Source organism: Sycon ciliatum, chromosome 8 (assembly GCF_964019385.1).
Source record: "Sycon ciliatum chromosome 8, ocSycCili1.1, whole genome shotgun sequence".
Lineage (NCBI taxonomy): Eukaryota > Metazoa > Porifera > Calcarea > Leucosolenida > Sycettidae > Sycon > Sycon ciliatum.
The window spans coordinates 16,473,988-16,492,914 of record NC_088650.1 but is presented as its reverse complement, the minus strand read 5'-3'; the positions used below and the strand labels follow the sequence as shown (position 1 = coordinate 16,492,914).

The following is an 18,927-nucleotide window of genomic DNA, read 5'->3' as shown; positions in this document are numbered from 1 at the left end:
GATTATCATTTGCTGTATTTTATGGATAGTCCTTGAGTTTTCAGATGAAGTGCTTCATCTTTTACCTGTCGTTCCTTTAGTGTGGCACAATGTCCATGGCTGCTTTCTTGTCTTCATAACAGACTGGTATAATCAGCATGATTCTGCTTTCTTAGAGAAGAAATACAAATTTCCTTTCGGAAAGGAAGCCCAGAAACGTCAACCCCCGTGGACTGTGCTTTATGACTCTCGTCCATCGACGTTAACCGTCGCAATAATAACTGCTGCATGTATGTTGTGTTGTGCGAACCGTACAAGATTTTAACAGCTCACCCACGCCTTCCCAACAGGCTCCTATATCCCGTACCGATAGCGTTACATTGAATATGAACTAGGCTAGCACAGTTATCCTTCGTTCTTTTGATGGCGGCGGGTAGCATGGAACTTGACGTGTTCTTGGGATCCTCGTGCAACACTTGCTGTTCCCGGATGCCATATTATTGGGTGCATCGAGGTTGCTTCTATGCTCACTGTTGTTTAGTAAGACAATTTTTTTATAACTATTTCACCGAAAAATATGGCAAGAGTATTTTGGGTTGGTTTGGACGCCTGGCTTCTCTTCACATAATATACAGTCATGTACTTCCACTAACCCTACAACTTACAAGTGCACATGACTCGTGAGCTGCTGAAGTCGTGAAGACAGTGACGGTACTGATCATGTACATGTACATCATGTACATGCCGTGCGCCGTTCATTCATGCTGACAAAAAAAGTACACTACAGACGGTGTACTGTAGTGTAGGGTGCCCGCAGTGTAGCCTGGGTGCACAGGGTGCACTTGCCCCGTCTCACTCGCGGCTCGGATCTTTGTGCAAGTCATCTATTCCACACAGCAATGAGAAAGAATGATGGGTTTATATACATGTAGGCCAGAGCGAGAGAGCAGCTGGGAGCGAGGACAAAAGATTACTATGAAGACAACTGTTGAAAGATCTAAGGAAAAGACCTTTGAATGTGTGTGAGCTTGGGCTGAACAATAACATGGATTCGGGGAAGAAAGCTGTTGGATGCCTAGAACCGGGAAGAAATCTCGCAAGGGATCAAGAGGGTCAGTGATTGGGAACGGACTATACAGGAATCAATGTAATGCATTAGTACAGCATGAACGCAATAGGTCATGCGGCCGTACCGGTCTTGCAAGCAGGGCTATCTAGTCCTAAGTGGTTGCGCGTGAGAAGCACTTAGATAGAATGTTCCTGTAACTATTGGCAGAGACTTGGCTGTGTGATCACTGTTCACTGACAGAGCTAGAGATACTACATAACCTCCGAAATCCGACCGATTTCAGGACGGAGATACAGTTTCTCCCATGTAAGTGGTCCCGTTTCCAACAACGTGGTCTGATATAAGTATTGTGATGTGTACGTGTGTGCGCATGTGGTCCGAGGAGCCTCACTGGGCAGCGTGACTGGGAAGAAAAACGTTAAACTTTCGCGGTGGTCTGTGAAAGTGGAGGGATCCGAGACCAAGGTTCCACTGCACATGTATGAACAACTTCAAGACCATGAAACACAGTACAGGCATTGAGTAATGGTTTAGGTACAGAGCCAGGTACCTGTCCTCCCTTCCGACGGTCGAGCCCCAAAATCCATAACAGCCCTTCTGATTATACAACATTTCTAATCCGGCATTCAAAGGCCGAAGAGACACACTGATAGCGGCCTGTCCTGGGAACCTCTTTGAATAAGGCGATTATTCGAATTGGATCATATTTATTATAAATACATGTAAACGAAGCACTTTGCTGTACAAACTGGATCACGGTTCAGTGATGAGGACGCAGAAGATAAATGTACTTACCGAACTCTTGTCTAGGTTGTCATGGAGAAAATAGTGCCAACACCGAACAGCCTCGACAATGGTTCTATCCAGCTTCCTAGGCGTACATGTACATGATCTCGACATGTTCGAGCATCAACTAGGGGTGTGCGGATAATGCTCGAAAAGGTGGCAGATTCTGCTCGAAAAGCAGTGAAATTGGCAGAACCATACAAACCTTACGGCGGGCAATTCCTGGAATTCTGCTCCATTTCTTTATCCACATACCAAACATGCATGAAACTTACCAGAAAACGTACCGAATTCTGCCAATTTTTCTGCCGGCATTATCCGCATATGCCTAGCATCAAAGCCATAAGTCATTGGTTTGAATACTTACCAGCATCCCACCATGCTGGCAACTAAATGTAGCAAAACTCAATTATTACAATCGGATGCTGGTTAGACTACAAATGTGATTATTGGATCAATGCTCTTGGTGTAAGTGAGTTGTGAATGCTGCTCATCATGTAGTCTAGCAGGTGATAAATTAGATCAAGTGAGGTTCGGATGTGTTGCCAACAAGGCACTTTATTATGCGTATGCAAAGTGTATTTATATTGCAGTCGTGCCTGCCAGCAACACTGATAAGGACTGGCCATGAGTGACTGCTACAGCTGGTGTTCCGAAAGTGAGGCGGTCTGGGTCCATGGATCCAGGTCGCAGTATCAATATTGTTCATGCCAGGTGTCCAATTTTGTTAACGCTCCACCTCCACAACGAGGAAATTCGTGTCGTGTCCATCGATCAATTATTACTTATTAGAAGAGCACCTTGGGTAACCGTGCATCCTCACTACACTCTCCAAGCGGTCTTGGGGAGTGCGCCTTCGGTAGATGGAAATCACACGTTGTTGTCTCGGCGTCCAATTGTTCGCTGATCAATCCAGGATCTCAACAAATACTAAACAGTCACACTGAAATTATAACATACATGCGCACTGCAATCCTTTGCGCAATGTTTGATGGAAGTAAACTTTGATTTCACAGGACAGACGTCGATTTAAAAAGTTCCTCCAAAAATTCAAGAAAGTGAAATATTTTTAAGAACTCAGCATTCGGAATGTCTCAGTACTCCTTGTCAGTTTTGTGCTAGATTGTGCACGGCTGAGCGTTAAAAATCTGGTTTAGTTGGTGGACTCGATCGAATAACTTGTGTCCACATCTTTTCATGTTTGCAGTGAAATATTTCATGAAGAATTTGGACAACTGAGCTTGGTTTTGGTCTCTGCTTACACCCATCTCCCGGTTTGTTTTTGGATCATGTAGCAGCATTGTATGACTCATTGTCCATGGCCATAGTGAATGTCCTCGGTCAGTGCCCAATAAACAGGTGTGGTACCAGAGGGCCATCGTGCATGGAAACAGCACTAGTACTCAATCTTCCCTGAATGCCAGCCATCTACATTCTTACGCTGACTTTATTCAGTGATATTCCTCTGGTATGGAAATGCCTCACCAAATCCTGGATATGAAGACGCAACCTAAGCACATGCATATGCATTATAATGATTTTGCTCATAAACTCTCTCGTCTTTAGAAGCACATTCGTATTTCCAAGCCAATTCTAGGGCGCGTGAATCAGAATGCACTCTCAGGAGTCAGGACCCTGTTAGTGCTGGTTCCAGTACTGAATGCAGCTGATACATGTGTTGGCACTTCGCGATGTACGTATGTTTCTCCAGTATTTTTGCGCTCGTTTCAGGTACGCCGGTGTGATAAGCAATGTGGCACGAGGGCATTCACACTGCAGGGTTATGTGGCATAGGAATGGCGTCAAAAGGCAAGTTCCATATTTGATCGCACCCCTCATTATAGAAGAGGCTGGTTTCCCAGTCCCCAGCTCACCCTGACCGAGTGTGCATGGCTGCCGAGATTTCAACTATGAGCCTGTGCTTGACTCCAAGACTCTGGCAAGAGAAAAGAGACTGGGGGAGCAAAGATGGAGCAGGTGGCCCACCCAGAAGGGGATCACCTACATGTAGATGAAAGGAACGATCATGGACTACTCCACGTTGGCATTCCATCCACGATTAATGACAATAATTAGTCATAACCATGCAAGCTACAATCTCACTGAAAGGAATCCAACATGCTGATCTGTTCAGTGTTGGTAAGCATGCAATGTTATCCCTTTCCTGTTTCTTTTTAAGTGATGCAAGAATTCATATGCAAAGTTATCCCTTTACTCTTTCCTCTGGAATTTTATTATCTGACTAGAGAGGAAAGCAGAAATGTTGTGATGCATAGATGGTGGGTAGTTCGCTCGTAAATGGTACCGTCATTGGCAGCTGTCCACCAGGGAGTATTTTTAAGGACGCCCTGGTGTACACTCTCCAGGCCAGGGAGCTATGGATTCCTGATCCCTAGAGACCATGCATTACAATCAGATCAGCACATTGCAGGTGTGAGGATGGGTCAGGGAGTATCAAAGTAGCCCTTGGTACAAGTCTTGGTCGATAACAGTTAAACTGCAGATGAAATGGCATTCCTGTTACTTGATTTTCGGTGTTGTGACAGTTCTGTGAGAAGAGTGTCCAGGTCACAACTGAAAGCTTATTGAAGACATTTTGTGTCTGGGTTTTGCGAAACACCTTTCCATGGCCCGGGAGGCTTTTTCAATCTGGTGAGTATAGAGAGAAACATGGCGAATCAGTTGGTGACACTTGCCCGATCTGGAGCCAGCAGGCAGAACATGCCTGGAGTAAACAACCTCAAAGACTGTGCCACTCCTGTCTGTTGGCTTTTCAGTGACAGACCTTTGCATTCACTCTCTCACTTTCTGTGATTGGTTGCATTCATTATTCACATCACATGACCAACTCATACACATAACAATCATGTACCCTGTGCTTGGTAGACACAGGGGTGTGCGCATCCCTGCTTTGTGTACAACTCTCTGGTGGGCACTTTGCACTGTTTGCCCATAGTAACGGCCTCTGAACCATGTCATAATGATGTGAATCTCGTCCGATGCAGCACTGCATAGAGGGAGTAGAGACAATTTCCCACTCTTGGATTGATGTTCTCCTGAGTACACGGGCAGGTAACACCACAAAATCTCTTAGTTGATGGCTTTGAGCCACCAAAACCAAATCCAACGTCCCTGAACAAGTTCCGTTGGTACACCTCTACAAGTAGAGAATCACAAAGTGTGGCTGGTTCATTTTTGAATGTGTCAGCTCCCTTGTTATCGGCCTCAGCCGCCTGAAGGAGATGAACATTGCTGCTTTTCATTAAGGAGAATTATCTATGATGGTATTAGCAGACTCAGCGGAGGACGTTCAGGTTGGTTGTAACTCTGAGTTTCATGCCGCTAGGCAATCATCAGACAACTGATGGTATTAAATACATTTGCTCTCACTATCACGTTTTGAACGTGCAAAATACAGTGATGATTGAAGGAGCAAGAGTGTCACTTCCCGTTTGTCAACTTCTCGAGGGTTTCCCAGGAATTGGCTCTTCAAAACTGCCCGGCCTGGAACCTAACCTCTTGGCAGCGCATACCGGCACTTCACGCACAGTCTGCGGCATAGACAGTCATTAGACTAGATCATGTCAGTGCATGTAGCGTGTCACAGTGTGCTCTCAGCGTTACTGTACACACATGCACTTTACGTCCAGGACCATCAAGTGCTTGAGATTCCCATGACAATAAGTTTTTGGTTTGGCGTGAGCAACACATGAGCAATCGTCGTTGGTTTTCTTCGGGGTCTTCGCAAGATGTCCTGGTCTGCCCGGATCGCTGCAGGGCATAGAACAGGTTTGTTTCCACACCGCTAATGACCTATGTATGTAATCCAATTGTCTATCAATGTTATCTCGTTCGTGTATGCGCACAATGCACTCTCTATGATAATCAGGACTTGTGTTCCCAGGGGTGGGTGATTCTGAGTATGCGTTCTGTCTCGCCCTGGCCCATCCTGCGGTCATTGCCGTTGAACAGCCCAGCGCTGCTCAGCAGATGCTTTGCAATGCAATGCCAATGGAAACACATCCACGTCTGCAAAGTTGTTCGCTGAATTCCAGTATAAGATGCGGTGTATCCTTTGACATGCACCTGGGGTGTTGTCAGGCAGATAGCCAAGTAATTGTGATAATATAATCCTTGTCACACAATGACTAAGATGAAGCAATCATGTTTCTGACATAACTAGCCCATGCCTGCGCATTTCCAAGCTGAATTTGCACCAGTACACCAAAAATGTAGCAGCATCTAGATACATATTACAATATTCCTGAAACATCTTCCTTCTATACAAACTGGTAACGTACCTCGCACATACTGTTACACACCCCATGTGCCTATCACTTATCCACTGGCAACCTCCCCCCCCCCCTCCCTAGCCATCATAGCTGTGACACACACAGCACCATATAACATGCCATGCTCTCAATTCTTGGCACAATGTGCACCCAATCCCCACACAAATACCAGCACACTCATCAGTATCATGTTGTCTGATGCCGTGATGGTTGCACAGTTGAAACTTTGCGTACCTCTTGCTTGCGTAGTACGCTCCGCCCATTACGGGCATTTGAGCACTATGGCAGGTTATGGCCTATGAGCTACAACCATAACGTTTTTGTCCACTGTTTGAATGTGCAACATACACATTATGTATTTTCCAGGATCAGAGCCACACTGCCTGTGTCATACATGATCAGTTGGACCCATTTCAGTGTGTAGATAGCAGTCAATATGCGGGCAGTGCTGTTTTTTAACGTTGTGGGCTCTACAGCAGCACTGCAGCCCAGAGATATAAGAAATGATTACAAACATGAGGTGGAATGTGGAAGCCGTGGACAGTACACTTCTCAAAGCCAGATTTCTAACCGACGCCATGGTGTGCCTAGTAGCTGACGGCAGAAACTGACACACATAGCAGTGGCATGACCCCCCCCCCCACACACACACGCGCGCGCGCGCAAAGGCACACATACACATACAAACAAAGACGAGAGGTCCCCACCACTAGAAGAGAGTACGCAAAGCACTCCTCTATACATGTATAGCAAAAAAGAGGTTGAAGACCTGAATGGCGGAAATGTTCTCCACAACATTCTCCATACTACTCAGCAGCCTTTCCCCGTATTGGAGAAGTTCAGAACAAAACCATTAGCCGTTGATAAAGTCACTGTCGTATTAGAACCAGAATGTTATAATCCATCTAATATTTGATTAGCGCAGGTGATTTGAAATTGCATGGTATCCAGTTCACATTATGAAAGTTTACGTTTGGTCAGGAATTTCATTGCAGACACTGTGCATGTGCAGGCGCAATGCAATTTATGTATGCTATTCATGAAAGCATGAAACTTTGAGTAGCCGCAGACAAGCCTTGATTGCCCTTGTTGTTCTCTATGCTATTCACAATGGAAGGCAGCTGAGGGGCATGGAAGTCTGGTAGTGCGAACGTTACTTCTTCTTGTCCGGATTTACTTGCTCCGTGCCTGTCAGCAGCGCGGCATACTCCATTTCCCAGTGTGCAACTTCGGACGGCTCAATGATTGCCGCTTGGTCATCCCCGTCGTCGACGTGCGCACCTGCGTTGCTGTACATCGCCACCGGATTGACAAAGTTCTGCACCTCGGTGTCGTCGAACACGAGCCCGTCGGCTCCCGGCCACGACGCATCCTCGTCGCTGGCGCTGCCGTGTTTGCGTGCGTAACCCAGAGCGGTGCCGCTGGCATCGATCAACAGGTGTCGTGGCTTGTGCAGTACCTGCTGCTTGCGGTTCATTCTGCGCAGAACAGAAGACAGGAGGGAGAACGGATTATCGTCCACAGCTGTAAACAGCAAAGGCAACAGTGCAGTAGCCAGAGTTTTAGTCCAGTTGATCATTACCCAGATTTAGTGTAGTAGCAAAATACTGAGAACGATTTTTTGACCAGACCATTGGCTGCATACCTGTAACAAAGATGACTTAATGTGGTACTGTCCCCCTCCTCTCTCCCCCCCCCCCTCCCCACGCCCGCAAACACCTTCTCGTTTTGATGGCTAACTTTAAAAACGAGGTAAACACTAGTGAGTAGTAACCAGGCAGTGCATTGTCCATGATTCTAGTGCAGCTCATCATTACCCAGATCCAGAGTAATGTTTTCTGTACTAAGATAAAAATTAGGCGCTTATACTCAAACCAAGCAAATGATAGCCCAACCAAACCAACAGAGTGTTCGCTGGAGCCGCCCTGGCTAATTCCCAGATCAGTAGCATTGCATGATACAGAGGTATGCTCTTTGACTGGATGCATAGCATCATCAACACGCTCCTTTCCTGTAGGACAAACATGTGTTTTATCCTAACAAACATTCTACATGATACCATACATAGAATAGTCCTGATGGTCGCATCTTACCGAACAACAATGACAATCACTATGACAACGGCCAGTACTACTGTGCCGCCGATGGCCATTACTGCAAACCAGTGGTCAGACACCTCATCGCCCTTGTCATGATGAGCATGATCTGCAGGATGTGCTGCATGCACGTAGCAACAAAGAAAAGAGCCATGGAAAGATCGAAACTTAAACAATGATAGTAACTGTATTGACTCTTATTCCAGTCTTGCCTCCCTCTACATAAAGTGTACAACAACACAAGAACGGATCAGGCAAGACACAGCATTGGAATGGACTAGCATGAAACTCTTAGTTGAGATAAAGATATATTTTTTGTTCCACTCGACCTTGGTTTGTTTTCACAAGAATGACAGCTAAGAGTGAGTGTCTTGGTGCATAGCCTACGTCCCTGAGCCTGCTCAAACCCAACTGATGCCCCCCCCCCCCCCCGGATAGTGAAGTTGCAGGATGCTGTGTCAACCAGCGTAGATAGGCTAGTGATGCTCACGAGACGTGACCATGCAAACAACAGGAGCAGGTTTCCCTCGGTAGAAGATCAGGCCTGACCAAGTGCAAATACTACAGCTACCATGTAGCTATGATAATCTATACAGTTTAAAGGGGAAGTTAAGGCAAAAATTAAAATTTCACCAGTTGTAGTCTTCGGGGTGCTGAGTCGAATGGTCGTGGTCCGAGGAAGCTGAGACGCTCCCTTCCTACTTGAATCCCAATCGAACTCGCGCACTTCCACCGAAACTGGGTGACTGCGCCCTACTAGATGGGGATTTGTATGCAAAATGTCACTAAAAGCGCCATTTCGTTCTTATAAAAGCACGGATGACCGCGATTGGCCCATATGTTGTAGTCTTTTGGACGCTGAGTCGACTGGTTTTGGTCCGAAAAGGCTGCGATGCAGCGTTCCTCCTTTATTCCCAATCGAACATGGTTGAACAAGCGGTCACGTGCTGCTGCGTACGCCAGTCACCTGGTCACCGTGCCTGCAGGGTACAACTTACTAGCCTGTTTGACCTTTTTTGGGTGCAGTCCTGTCACTCGAGTTGAACCTTGGTGTGAAAGTTGTCGCCTGCTGGCGTGGTGACCAGGTTATTTGGGCACCCAGGAGCACGTGACCGCTTGTTCAACCATGTTCGATTGGGAATAAAGGAGGAACGCTGCATCGCAGCCTTTTCGGACCAAAACCAGTCGACTCAGCGTCCAAAAGACTACAACATATGGGCCAATCGCGGTCATCCGTGCCTTTATAAGAACGAAATGGCGCTTTTAGTGACATTTTGCATACAAATCCCCATCTAGTAGGGCGCAGTCACCCAGTTTCGGTGGAAGTGCGCGAGTTCGATTGGGATTCAAGTAGGAAGGGAGCGTCTCAGCTTTCTCGGACCAAGACCATTCGACTCAGCACCCCAAAGACTACAACTGGTGAAATTTTAATTTTTGCCTTAACTTCCCCTTTAAGAATTACATTGCTATTTACTACCTCCGACAAGCGAAACTTGGCGCGTTTTTTAATTTTTTTTGTGTTGGTACCACAACTAACGTTACTTCACAAGGCTGTGAGTGTGAGGTACGACCTACTTGTAGCTCCATGCAACCGGGTGCAGGAAGCCAAGCGACGAGCTGGTGAGTGGCACATGGCTCGGACTTAGTCAGAGGCACACCAGTCTCTCGTGTACCAGCAAAACAGTGCGCGCACCCATTCTGCGAAGGAGAATCGTTGTGCTTTCGCGTTGCAATGGAAAACCAAGGAGTTCTCTCTCTCCGCTCCACTTGGTCACTCCGCCAGCACAGAGTCCATACGTCCATGCCAAACAATCCTAGCGTCTTTCAATAGCCACCAGAGCGATGCGTCTCTGGTGGCTAAGGAAAATCGCCAGGAATTGCTGCAGGCAATTTTGGACAGTTGGCGAGAATACCCGGCAAAACAGTTGAAGTCCAGGCACTTGTGGAGGTGTTGCACAGTTCTTACCACGTCAACCTGGCAAGTGGCGGCGGAAACGACTACCCTCGACACCGTTGCTCGAGCACAGCACACAGGAGCGACATCGAGATTTTCACAGCGATTACAACAGAGGTACTAGCACTCGCTGCAACTGAATCTGCTCTAGTCGCACTTTCGCCTCAAAACAGGCCAATTCCTCTCCAGACGAAACTGCGATCTCTGAATCAGAGAGTGATTCAGCCGAACAGGTGTCTCTAAATCTAATGTCCTTGTTGAGCAATACAAAGTTGAATTTTGGTGAGTCAATCATTAGTTTTGATTGTAAAGTGGGAGTTATTTCTAGTAATTTGAAGTGAAAAACGCGCCAAGTTTTGCTTGTCGGAGCTAGTAGTAGTACAGTCACCCAATCTCCGGAAAGCTGACTGTTTCAACCTTGTTTGGTCTCACTAGCGAAGCTCAGCGTGACTGGATGAGGCGGTTGCTATGTCTAGTGAACAATAAAGCATTTTTTACCTCAAAGAATCAAAGTCAGAATTTTCCAACAGCGAGAAAAGCAGCGAGCCTTGCATGAGGGCTGACACATTTGGGGCTCACCAGAACCAGCAACCAGCATTACATAGTTTTTACCTTCCACATCCTCCATTGGCGCTGCTGGAATTTTTTCAACCTTCACTGGTTTCTTGGCAGCCATGGTATCCTATACAAAGACAATAAGCAATAGAAGAGAACTTGGAACTTGCTCGAATTGCACTTGAACCCTCTCTCTCTTTCTTTGCAAGCTTTGTCGACAAAATAATCCCAACGTGCGCCACTAAACAGCGGACAATGTATGGATTCCGGTTGAGTGTGCATGCCATATGTGTGGATATTTGTGATGAAGATGGATACTAGACAGCCTGACCTGATACGCTGGTACCAACCTTTGGATGCTGTGGGGGAGGTGGCTTGGCTTTTGGTTGGTCCTCTCCAGATGTCGTAGCTTTGGGAGGTACACTCTTGGCAGGCTTTTCCTGCACAGGTGATGGGACCTGAGGCAGTACAGGCTTCTGTTCTTGATTGGCTGGTGCCGGTGGTCGTGTCTTCGGTTCATCTTCCTCGGGAACTGTGGCAGGCTGAGGTGTGGCTTGTGCCGCCGGCGTCGTCGTCACAGGTGGTGAAGTGTTGAGTTCTGTTTCCTGGGGTGTTGGCTTGTTGGTTGATTTTGTTTCTTCTTTCTTTGGTGGAGAGAGCGGCTTCTTAGCAGCTGGCTTACTGGGAAGTGATGGAGGAGCGACTAAGGAAACACACACACACACACACACACACACACACACACACACACACACACACACACACACACACACACATACACACATACACACACACACACACACACACACACAGAACAGAGATGACTACAAGCTGGATGCTCATAACACTGTGCACCAACATCTGATGCCATCAGACTACACATGCCACACAATCAGGTATACTTGAAGAGGAAATTATGCCAAAGATTGCATGTACATGTAATACACGAATTTTACAGAGCAGAGCTAATGTAGGCCAGTATTACCAATTGTATGGCCTGCGAAGGGTAAGGACCTCGAGATAATACACATGTGGAGATGCAGCACTAAACTGGAGCATGATGGCCATATCAGACAACGGCACACTAGCATGCCAGCTTTTGACTGAACTGGCCGCATACAGCAAAGCCACAGATGCTACCGCCATCTTGCTGTAAACGATTATGTATGATAGTGAGGATAAGTACTGGATTTTGCGCTGTTTCAAGTGACATGTCTGGATAAAAGGCTTGGTCTTGTCAAGCCACTGCCGTGATCATCGGAATAACCACTTGTATGACAGGCCACGCAGCAAAAGCAGCACAGCATCATAAGAGAAATGAGCCGATGTACTGGCATATTACCCGCTTCACACATTCTTCACCAGGTTTTCATGTACAGTAGAAGTGTGATTAGATTTGCCGCACGGGAAGAAAGGAGACTGCACACTATACAGTATCCAAGGCGTTTTTCATCCCTACACGATTTACTATGGAGACCGGAAAATGCGTGCCTTGAAAGTGGCTCTAGTACCATGCTAACCAATCATATTGTCAATGTGGGGGCTACGTGAGCTCTACAGTACATCTGACTGCAGTAGCTCACTGGATTTCATGTACATGAGCAACCAGATAAGGGTCTGATGGATAAAGTTCTGGTAGATAAGTTTCCAAATTGGATTAGACCGATTGAGCGGGTTTCACTCCGAAAATCGCTATGACATCCCTCTTATTGCATGCTGGTATAGGGAGCTTGGCCAAATCAACTGCCTTTCACATGTCACAACATCCAGCTTCAATGCAGGAAATGAGCTGGACGTCCAGTCCCGGGCAATCGCCGGAAACAATGGAGAACAAGATGGCCACTTACTGGGTGGCGTCAACGCAACCTGTGCTGCACAGGTCCCCCCCCCCCCCGACCTCTAGCTGGGTATCTCCAGTGACATAGTCACATAGATCAGCAGCCACGGTGAGCTTGAGATTTGATTAAGTTCAAGTAGAATCCATTGGCACAGTAAAGTAGAGCCTCAACTTTCAGGGTTCACATAATCAAGTCTGATTGTTTTTAATTAATCAACATGATCAAGTTGTATGTATACCGCCAGCTGGCTGTAAGTAATGATCTTATCAGGTTTTCAAGAACCGACATCACTGTTCTTGAGGACATCCTGGCTACATGGAGTTTAAAATACATTTTTAACAGATTCTGAAGGCTCCTCCTCAGAGTAACCCCATCAGGACTTGGTAGGAACCTCCCACTGCTTGGCCACCCGGAAAATTTCACAATCTGTGTGTGCGCCGCGTTGTGTATGACCTCGCATCAGTTGAGCTATCGGTACCAACATGTGGATGGTACGATGTGTTGTCCAGTGTGTTGTACCATTGCCCGTCGACCACCCAGAGCACCCTCTGCTGCAATCTACAGTTGCGCCTGCGGCCGCATGTTCCGTCAAAGCGGCGACCTAAAAAGCCATCAGTCATCCTGTCATGGACCGGAGAAATGACAATGTGCTATCATTTCTACGCAATGGGAAAGATCAAGGTCAAGGTCTCTGCATGTGTGTGTGTTTGTGTGTGTGTATGTGTGTGTTTGTGTGTGTGTGTTTGTGTGAATTTTACTTTAAAGATACAGTCTGCAGCTATCTGACCTTTCTTGGAGCAGCACTGGAAGTTAGCAAACTGGTAGACTGGTGTTGGGTCAAATGATAAGCATTCCGTTTGCACCTGAGAACACACAGGCAAAGACACAAAATTATACCGATGGTGAAGGGTTATGCTTTGAATCATGGCTTTGTCCTGATTATCAATGCAATTCCAAACTTGAACCTCGGCTACTGGCACAGGATTAATGATGAAATACCGTTTAGCTTGTAGGGACGGATCCAAAAAGTCATGTACTGGAGGACACATCGCATGCAAGCACTATGGAATACACTATTCAACTTGCCATGCATACAATCTACAGTGCAGGGAATTTTATCTGGCCTGAGGAACTCTATGGTAAATATCAAGCCAGCAGATCGGACACCATTGGCTTTTGTTTAGCACCCTTGTGTAACAAAAAAGAGGGAGTATTTTACAACCTTTTTCGACAAAACGTCTGGGCAACCCTCTTCTTTTGGTGTTTTGCCTTTCGCATTGCACAGTTTGGTCACATGCAGTTTGGTAACGCATATTTATCCGGTGAGAACTTGCCTTGAAGGACTTCATAGCCGCCGGTCCGCAGTGAGTACGTGCTTGCAACTCCCAGTCGGACTGATCCCGACAGCTCATTGGGTCAGTGCTGAGCTCAGCATCCTCACACGAGATTGTGGACGATGGCGGACTAGTTGTTGCTGAGTCCGTGCCTTCAGTGCAGAAGAGCGGGACATGCGAAATCATTACGATTTTCAAATACAGTAGAAGTACTGGGTAACCATATGACACTTCACCATCATATCCCCTAGGCTATAGAGCCATAGTACAAAGATTGACTTGTTTTACTTGTACCTGAAAGACTCTATGCATCACTGCAGTTAGAGATCCTCCTTGTCAGAGACTCTTCCTGCTTGCCTGCATGTACTTCGAAGCATACACGTTCTGCTAATCTTGTGCTACATACGGAAGGCTATATATACTACAGTGCTGGCCGGTGAAATCTCGATTGCTGGGACATGTTCAGCATCCCGTGTCAAGCAGCCCTTGGCGCCCAGTAGTCGAGTAAGGCAGCTTAGTTTTTGCTCCCGAGATGGAAGTCGCGGTGCTGTTCCCGAGCACGTGGCCAGATTTCAATGGCCAGCGGTGTGCAAACAGATCATGCAGTGAATGCACTACAGTACCACCTGTAACTAACGACCACCCCTCGGGGCCAGAGAAACCGGTCTTAAGTGGCAGGTGGTCTTAAGTTGGAGGTTTGCACTGCACAACCATAATATATGAATGTGAGACCGTCCGTGCCTGGCAAAGTGGTCTGTAGTACCAGGCTGGTCGCTAGTCATGGTGGTCTTTAGTTACAGGTTTTACTGTAGTACCAGGCTGGTCGCTAGTCATGGTGGTCTTTAGTCACAGGTTTTACTGTAGTGCCAGGCTGGTCGCTAGTCATGGTGGTCTTTAGTTACAGGTTTTACTGTAGTACCAGGTTGGTCGCTAGTCATGGTGGTCTTTAGTTACAGGTTTTACTGTAGTACCAGGCTGGTCCCTAGTCATGGTGGTCTTTAGTCACAGGTTTTACTGTAGTACCAGGCTGGTCGCTAGTCATGGTGGTCTTTAGTTACAGGTTTTACTGTAGTACCAGGCTGGTCGCCAGTCATGGTGGTCTTTAGTTACAGGTTTTACTGTAGTACCAGGGTGGTCGCTAGTCACGGTGGTCTTTAGTTACAGGTTTTACTGTAGTACCAGGCTGGTCGCTAGTCATGGTGGTCTTTAGTTACAGGTTTTACTGTAGTACCAGGCTGGTCGCTAGTCATGGTGGTCTTTAGTTACAGGTTTTACTGTAGTACCAGGGTGGTCGCTAGTCACGGTGGTCTTTAGTTACAGGTTTTACTGTAGTACCAGGCTGGTCGCTAGTCATGGTGGTCTTTAGTTACAGGTTTTACTGTAGTACCAGGCTGGTCGCTAGTCATGGTGGTCTTTAGTTACAGGTTTTACTGTAGTACCAGGCTGGTCGCTAGTCACGGTGGTCTTTAGTTACAGGTTTTACTGTAGTACCAGGCTGGTCGCTAGTCACGGTGGTCTTTAGTCACAGGTTTTACTGTGGTTGGTCTAGTCCAAGTGATTTGGAACTCCTGACATACAATATGCTTACCGGCTAGGGAAAAGGCATCCTCGCAGTGCGCCACGGGAAACTGCAGCGCCGGGTTTATGACCACCTTGCACACCTGCCGTGACGTGCAGTGCCGCAATGCACATGGATTGTGCAACCTGTTGGGCAGAAAAACGACAGTGGACTCCTTGTATAACGTTAAAGTGCGTCGTGATTGAGACAAATAACCATCAGTATAGTACTCATTGAGAAGTACAGCCACAGCTTGATACATGTATAGCATGCACTTTGCTACACAGCTGAAGCACAACAGTCAAATCACAGTCGTATACACAGCATCATCAAAAACACACACACACACACACAACTGTGTGCAAACATGCACAACCCCCTCTCCCAATGCGAACACACCCTACCCAGGGGGGTAGCTGGTCCCCCTTTTAGGAAGGTGCCCATCCGTATATGTATACAATGGCAGGTGCATGTCATTCATTCATGGTCAATATGTGCATACTGAATCTAGTTCGAAATTTTTAGGAGAGGGGGGGGGGGCATGTGCCTCCGTGCCCCAGCGGGCTACGCGCCTGCTACACAATTAGGTCAGGGTTCAGTCAAACACGAACCCACTTACAGTCGACTCCTGATATAACGAACACCATTGTGCTGGGGAGAATTAGGTCTTTGTAGCCGAAGTTTGTTATAACAGAAATGCACTCACACCCTACAAGCAACAAGTCATGACTGGAAAGTGGTCCATGACCGTCTGAAAGCACTTGGTTTTACATGCGACCCTCCAATATGTTGGTTCCTTATAACGGAAAACTGTTCGCTATAAAGGGTCCATTTTGTACGTGTTCAAACAGGGACATGGACAACAGTTCGCTATATCACGGTATTAGCTATAATTATTATGCGAGTTCGTTATAAGTGGAGTCGACTGTATGTACATGTAAATAATTTTACTTGCTCGGCCCTTTGCAGTGGTTTGGGAATGGATACGTCCACCCAACTATTTTCTACAAACAATTTTACTTCGAAGTAAATCCAAAGGCATGCTTTTGCTCTCGTGCCTCATAGATTTACGTCTACTGGAATACCTGCAGACGGTGGGACCTTCAACGTAAACTCTTATCACGTTTCTGTTAGAACAGGACAGTACAGTATCATACACTTTTGTATAATAATAATTATGACATCATGATATTATTAGATAGGCAAGCATTGGGGCTTGAAATGAATCTGCACTTTTAGCTTATGATATATTGGCACCGGTGAGCAGATTGCAATTTTACTCCACTCTGCCGAATGTTGGCAAGTCCGAGCTGTAAATTCTGTTCTTTGCGTGTGTGCTCTCTCATCGATCTGAATGCACTGGATCGAGAAGGCGGCAATTTTAGGTGGTTGTATTGCTCAAATATGGCGGCTTTATTCTCTCTCTCCTTACTGCCATTCCTCTTTTTTTTGTTCACCCAGCTTTTTCTATCCCTCGTCCTTTCTCCCTGCCTCCCCCCCCCCCGCAGAGTACAGTAGACTGAGGCGAAACAAGGTTCATCTTACTTCGTGTGTTCCGCCAGGTGATGCTTCTGCACGATAGCGTTGTCCACGCTATCCTCCACCTGAGCTGGGTTCGGCCGACTCACCTCGTCCTCTGACTGTGCTGCGGCCTATGTGCACATTCAAGCAACAACAGTAACACACGAAAATGATTTGTAAACTCTGAACTTGGCAGAGAGGACGACTGAATACAGAGTATTCATTGTTGTCATTGCCAGGGGACCAGAACACTGCCTGTTGTAGTAAAACACCCAAGTGGTAATTCACCTGCGGCCTAGTCCTAGCATTTTGTGACAATGCTATGTGAATTCACAATGCGCGTAAGCATATAGTGCAGCTTCTGAGGGAAACCGGAGTTGTTGGTAGGTCTACTTCCTATGACTGTTGCGATGTGATCATATACAGCTCCTGTATAGGCAATTCTGGTGGAGTGAGCAGGCATGGGGCTGGCCATGTACTATGATGTAGCTGGTTCAACCATCATGTGTGACCCACACGTACCGCTCTTTGGAGCGGCTCTGTCCTGTTGATTTCCTTCATTTGTCGGGTTGTGTTCAAAGTATAAAACTCCTACCGCTCCTCCATCACAAGTCACTACCGGTAGTATTCCCCATTGTCGCGAAGGAGTTCGACTTCTGATACATACAATCATGGCATAGCCAGAACGGATGATCCACCGAACTATGACTATGAGTAGGAATGCGTAGCAAGAGCTGACGGTACTATCCCACTACTAGCCGTAGTGAATGGAGGAGGGAAGCCTTCAAGGCTCGGGCCCTTCCGGAATAGTCGAACCAAATGCGAATACTACTTGGACGTAATTAAAATCCTTCCAGCAATGAGGATTTCATACTACCGCAGACGAGACATTTCGTCTTACGCCGGGTATAAAGCCCGTCAGTCCAGCAGTGACTGAGATTGCAAGCCATCAATTCAAACTCAAAGTGTTTCGGTAATCACTACTTACTAGCACAACAATGGACGCTAGAAGCAACGCCTTCAGCCTCATGATGGCTGGCGGTCGAACTGTGCGGCTTCTTCTTCCCTCTGAGTGTCGCCTCCTCCCGTTTTGCCCTCTCTAAGCTACTGAGCCTCGTCTGTAGCTCCTTTCCCTTACCTCTTGTCGTCCTCACAGCGCTAAATACAAGGGGTAAACAAACTGTCCTCTCACTGATCAGGCGCTACAATGATTATGTAGGCATCTACTCCGAGGAGAGCTCTCCCAGCATTCCAGACCAGCTACAGTAGATCTACACTCTGCACTTCATGGTAGATCTACTGCCGGCCTCTCAGACTCAGATCAACCTCAGTCCGTAGATCCGTGGATCTTCTCGCTTAGGTGAGAACTGTCAAGACGTGGCATGGCGACATGGGGACATTATCAAGATTTCAGCCACATACCTTTTGTCGCCGTGCATGTGCTTCCTTGACCTGCCCACTACACCGCTCATCAGTGCAACGTCTGTGAGATGGAACCACCAAGCCTCACAACGAGTTTCGTTGATTTGGGTATGCAACATTGCAATGATTATGATTTAGCCAGTCTACTTGTAGCTTTAAAGGGAAACTGAACGCCAAAAATAAGTATGGCTTATCCGAAGGGGAATTGGGCACTGATTCCGATGAGCTATGTCTCGAGCCGATCAGAGAAGAGGAACCGTGTCAAATTTCATAAATAACACCTTCCATATTTGGAAATTGGGCTTGATGACGTGCGTACTGCTTAGCTGTCACCATGCTGTGCATGCTCAGCAGTGTAATTGAATGGAAGAAAACAATTACTTTGGTGCTTTGCAGCTCTATTTCGTTCCCTGACGGTAACCAAATCTAGATGTAGGAATCTGTTGAGCAGGAGAGTGACACATGTCTTCCCGAAGGCTGTCCAGGCTGCAGTGGTGATGAAGAAGACACGATCATCACCCCG

General features: G+C 46.8%; 1 protein-coding gene across 1 annotated transcript; it reads right to left on the bottom strand.

Annotated features, from left to right (window-relative positions):
- Window positions 1-6,801: 6,801 nt before the first annotated feature.
- LOC135823866 (fibrous sheath CABYR-binding protein-like) lies at window positions 6,802-18,181 on the bottom strand. Its single transcript, XM_065336724.1, has 9 exons — window positions 17,971-18,181; window positions 17,007-17,113; window positions 15,492-15,607; window positions 13,904-14,055; window positions 13,357-13,432; window positions 11,082-11,434; window positions 10,789-10,858; window positions 8,220-8,343; window positions 6,802-7,604 (listed from the first exon to the last, which is right to left on the bottom strand). Exons 1-9 carry the CDS (start codon window positions 18,010-18,012, stop codon window positions 7,280-7,282), a joined length of 1,365 nt encoding a protein of 454 aa, XP_065192796.1. The 5' UTR covers window positions 18,013-18,181; the 3' UTR covers window positions 6,802-7,279.
- Between the last annotated feature and the right edge of the window lie 746 nt (window positions 18,182-18,927).

Coding starts and splice junctions, on each gene's coding strand:
- LOC135823866 (XM_065336724.1), bottom strand. CDS start 18,012: ATGAGGCTGAAGGCGTTGCTTCTAGCGTCCATTGTTGTGCTA. Junction 11,435..13,356: donor CCAGTGCTGCTCCAAGAAAG/GTCAGATAGCTG, acceptor GTGTTTCCTTAG/TCGCTCCTCCATCACTTCCC. Junction 8,344..10,788: donor GCCAATGGAGGATGTGGAAG/GTAAAAACTATG, acceptor ACGTGCATGCAG/CACATCCTGCAGATCATGCT.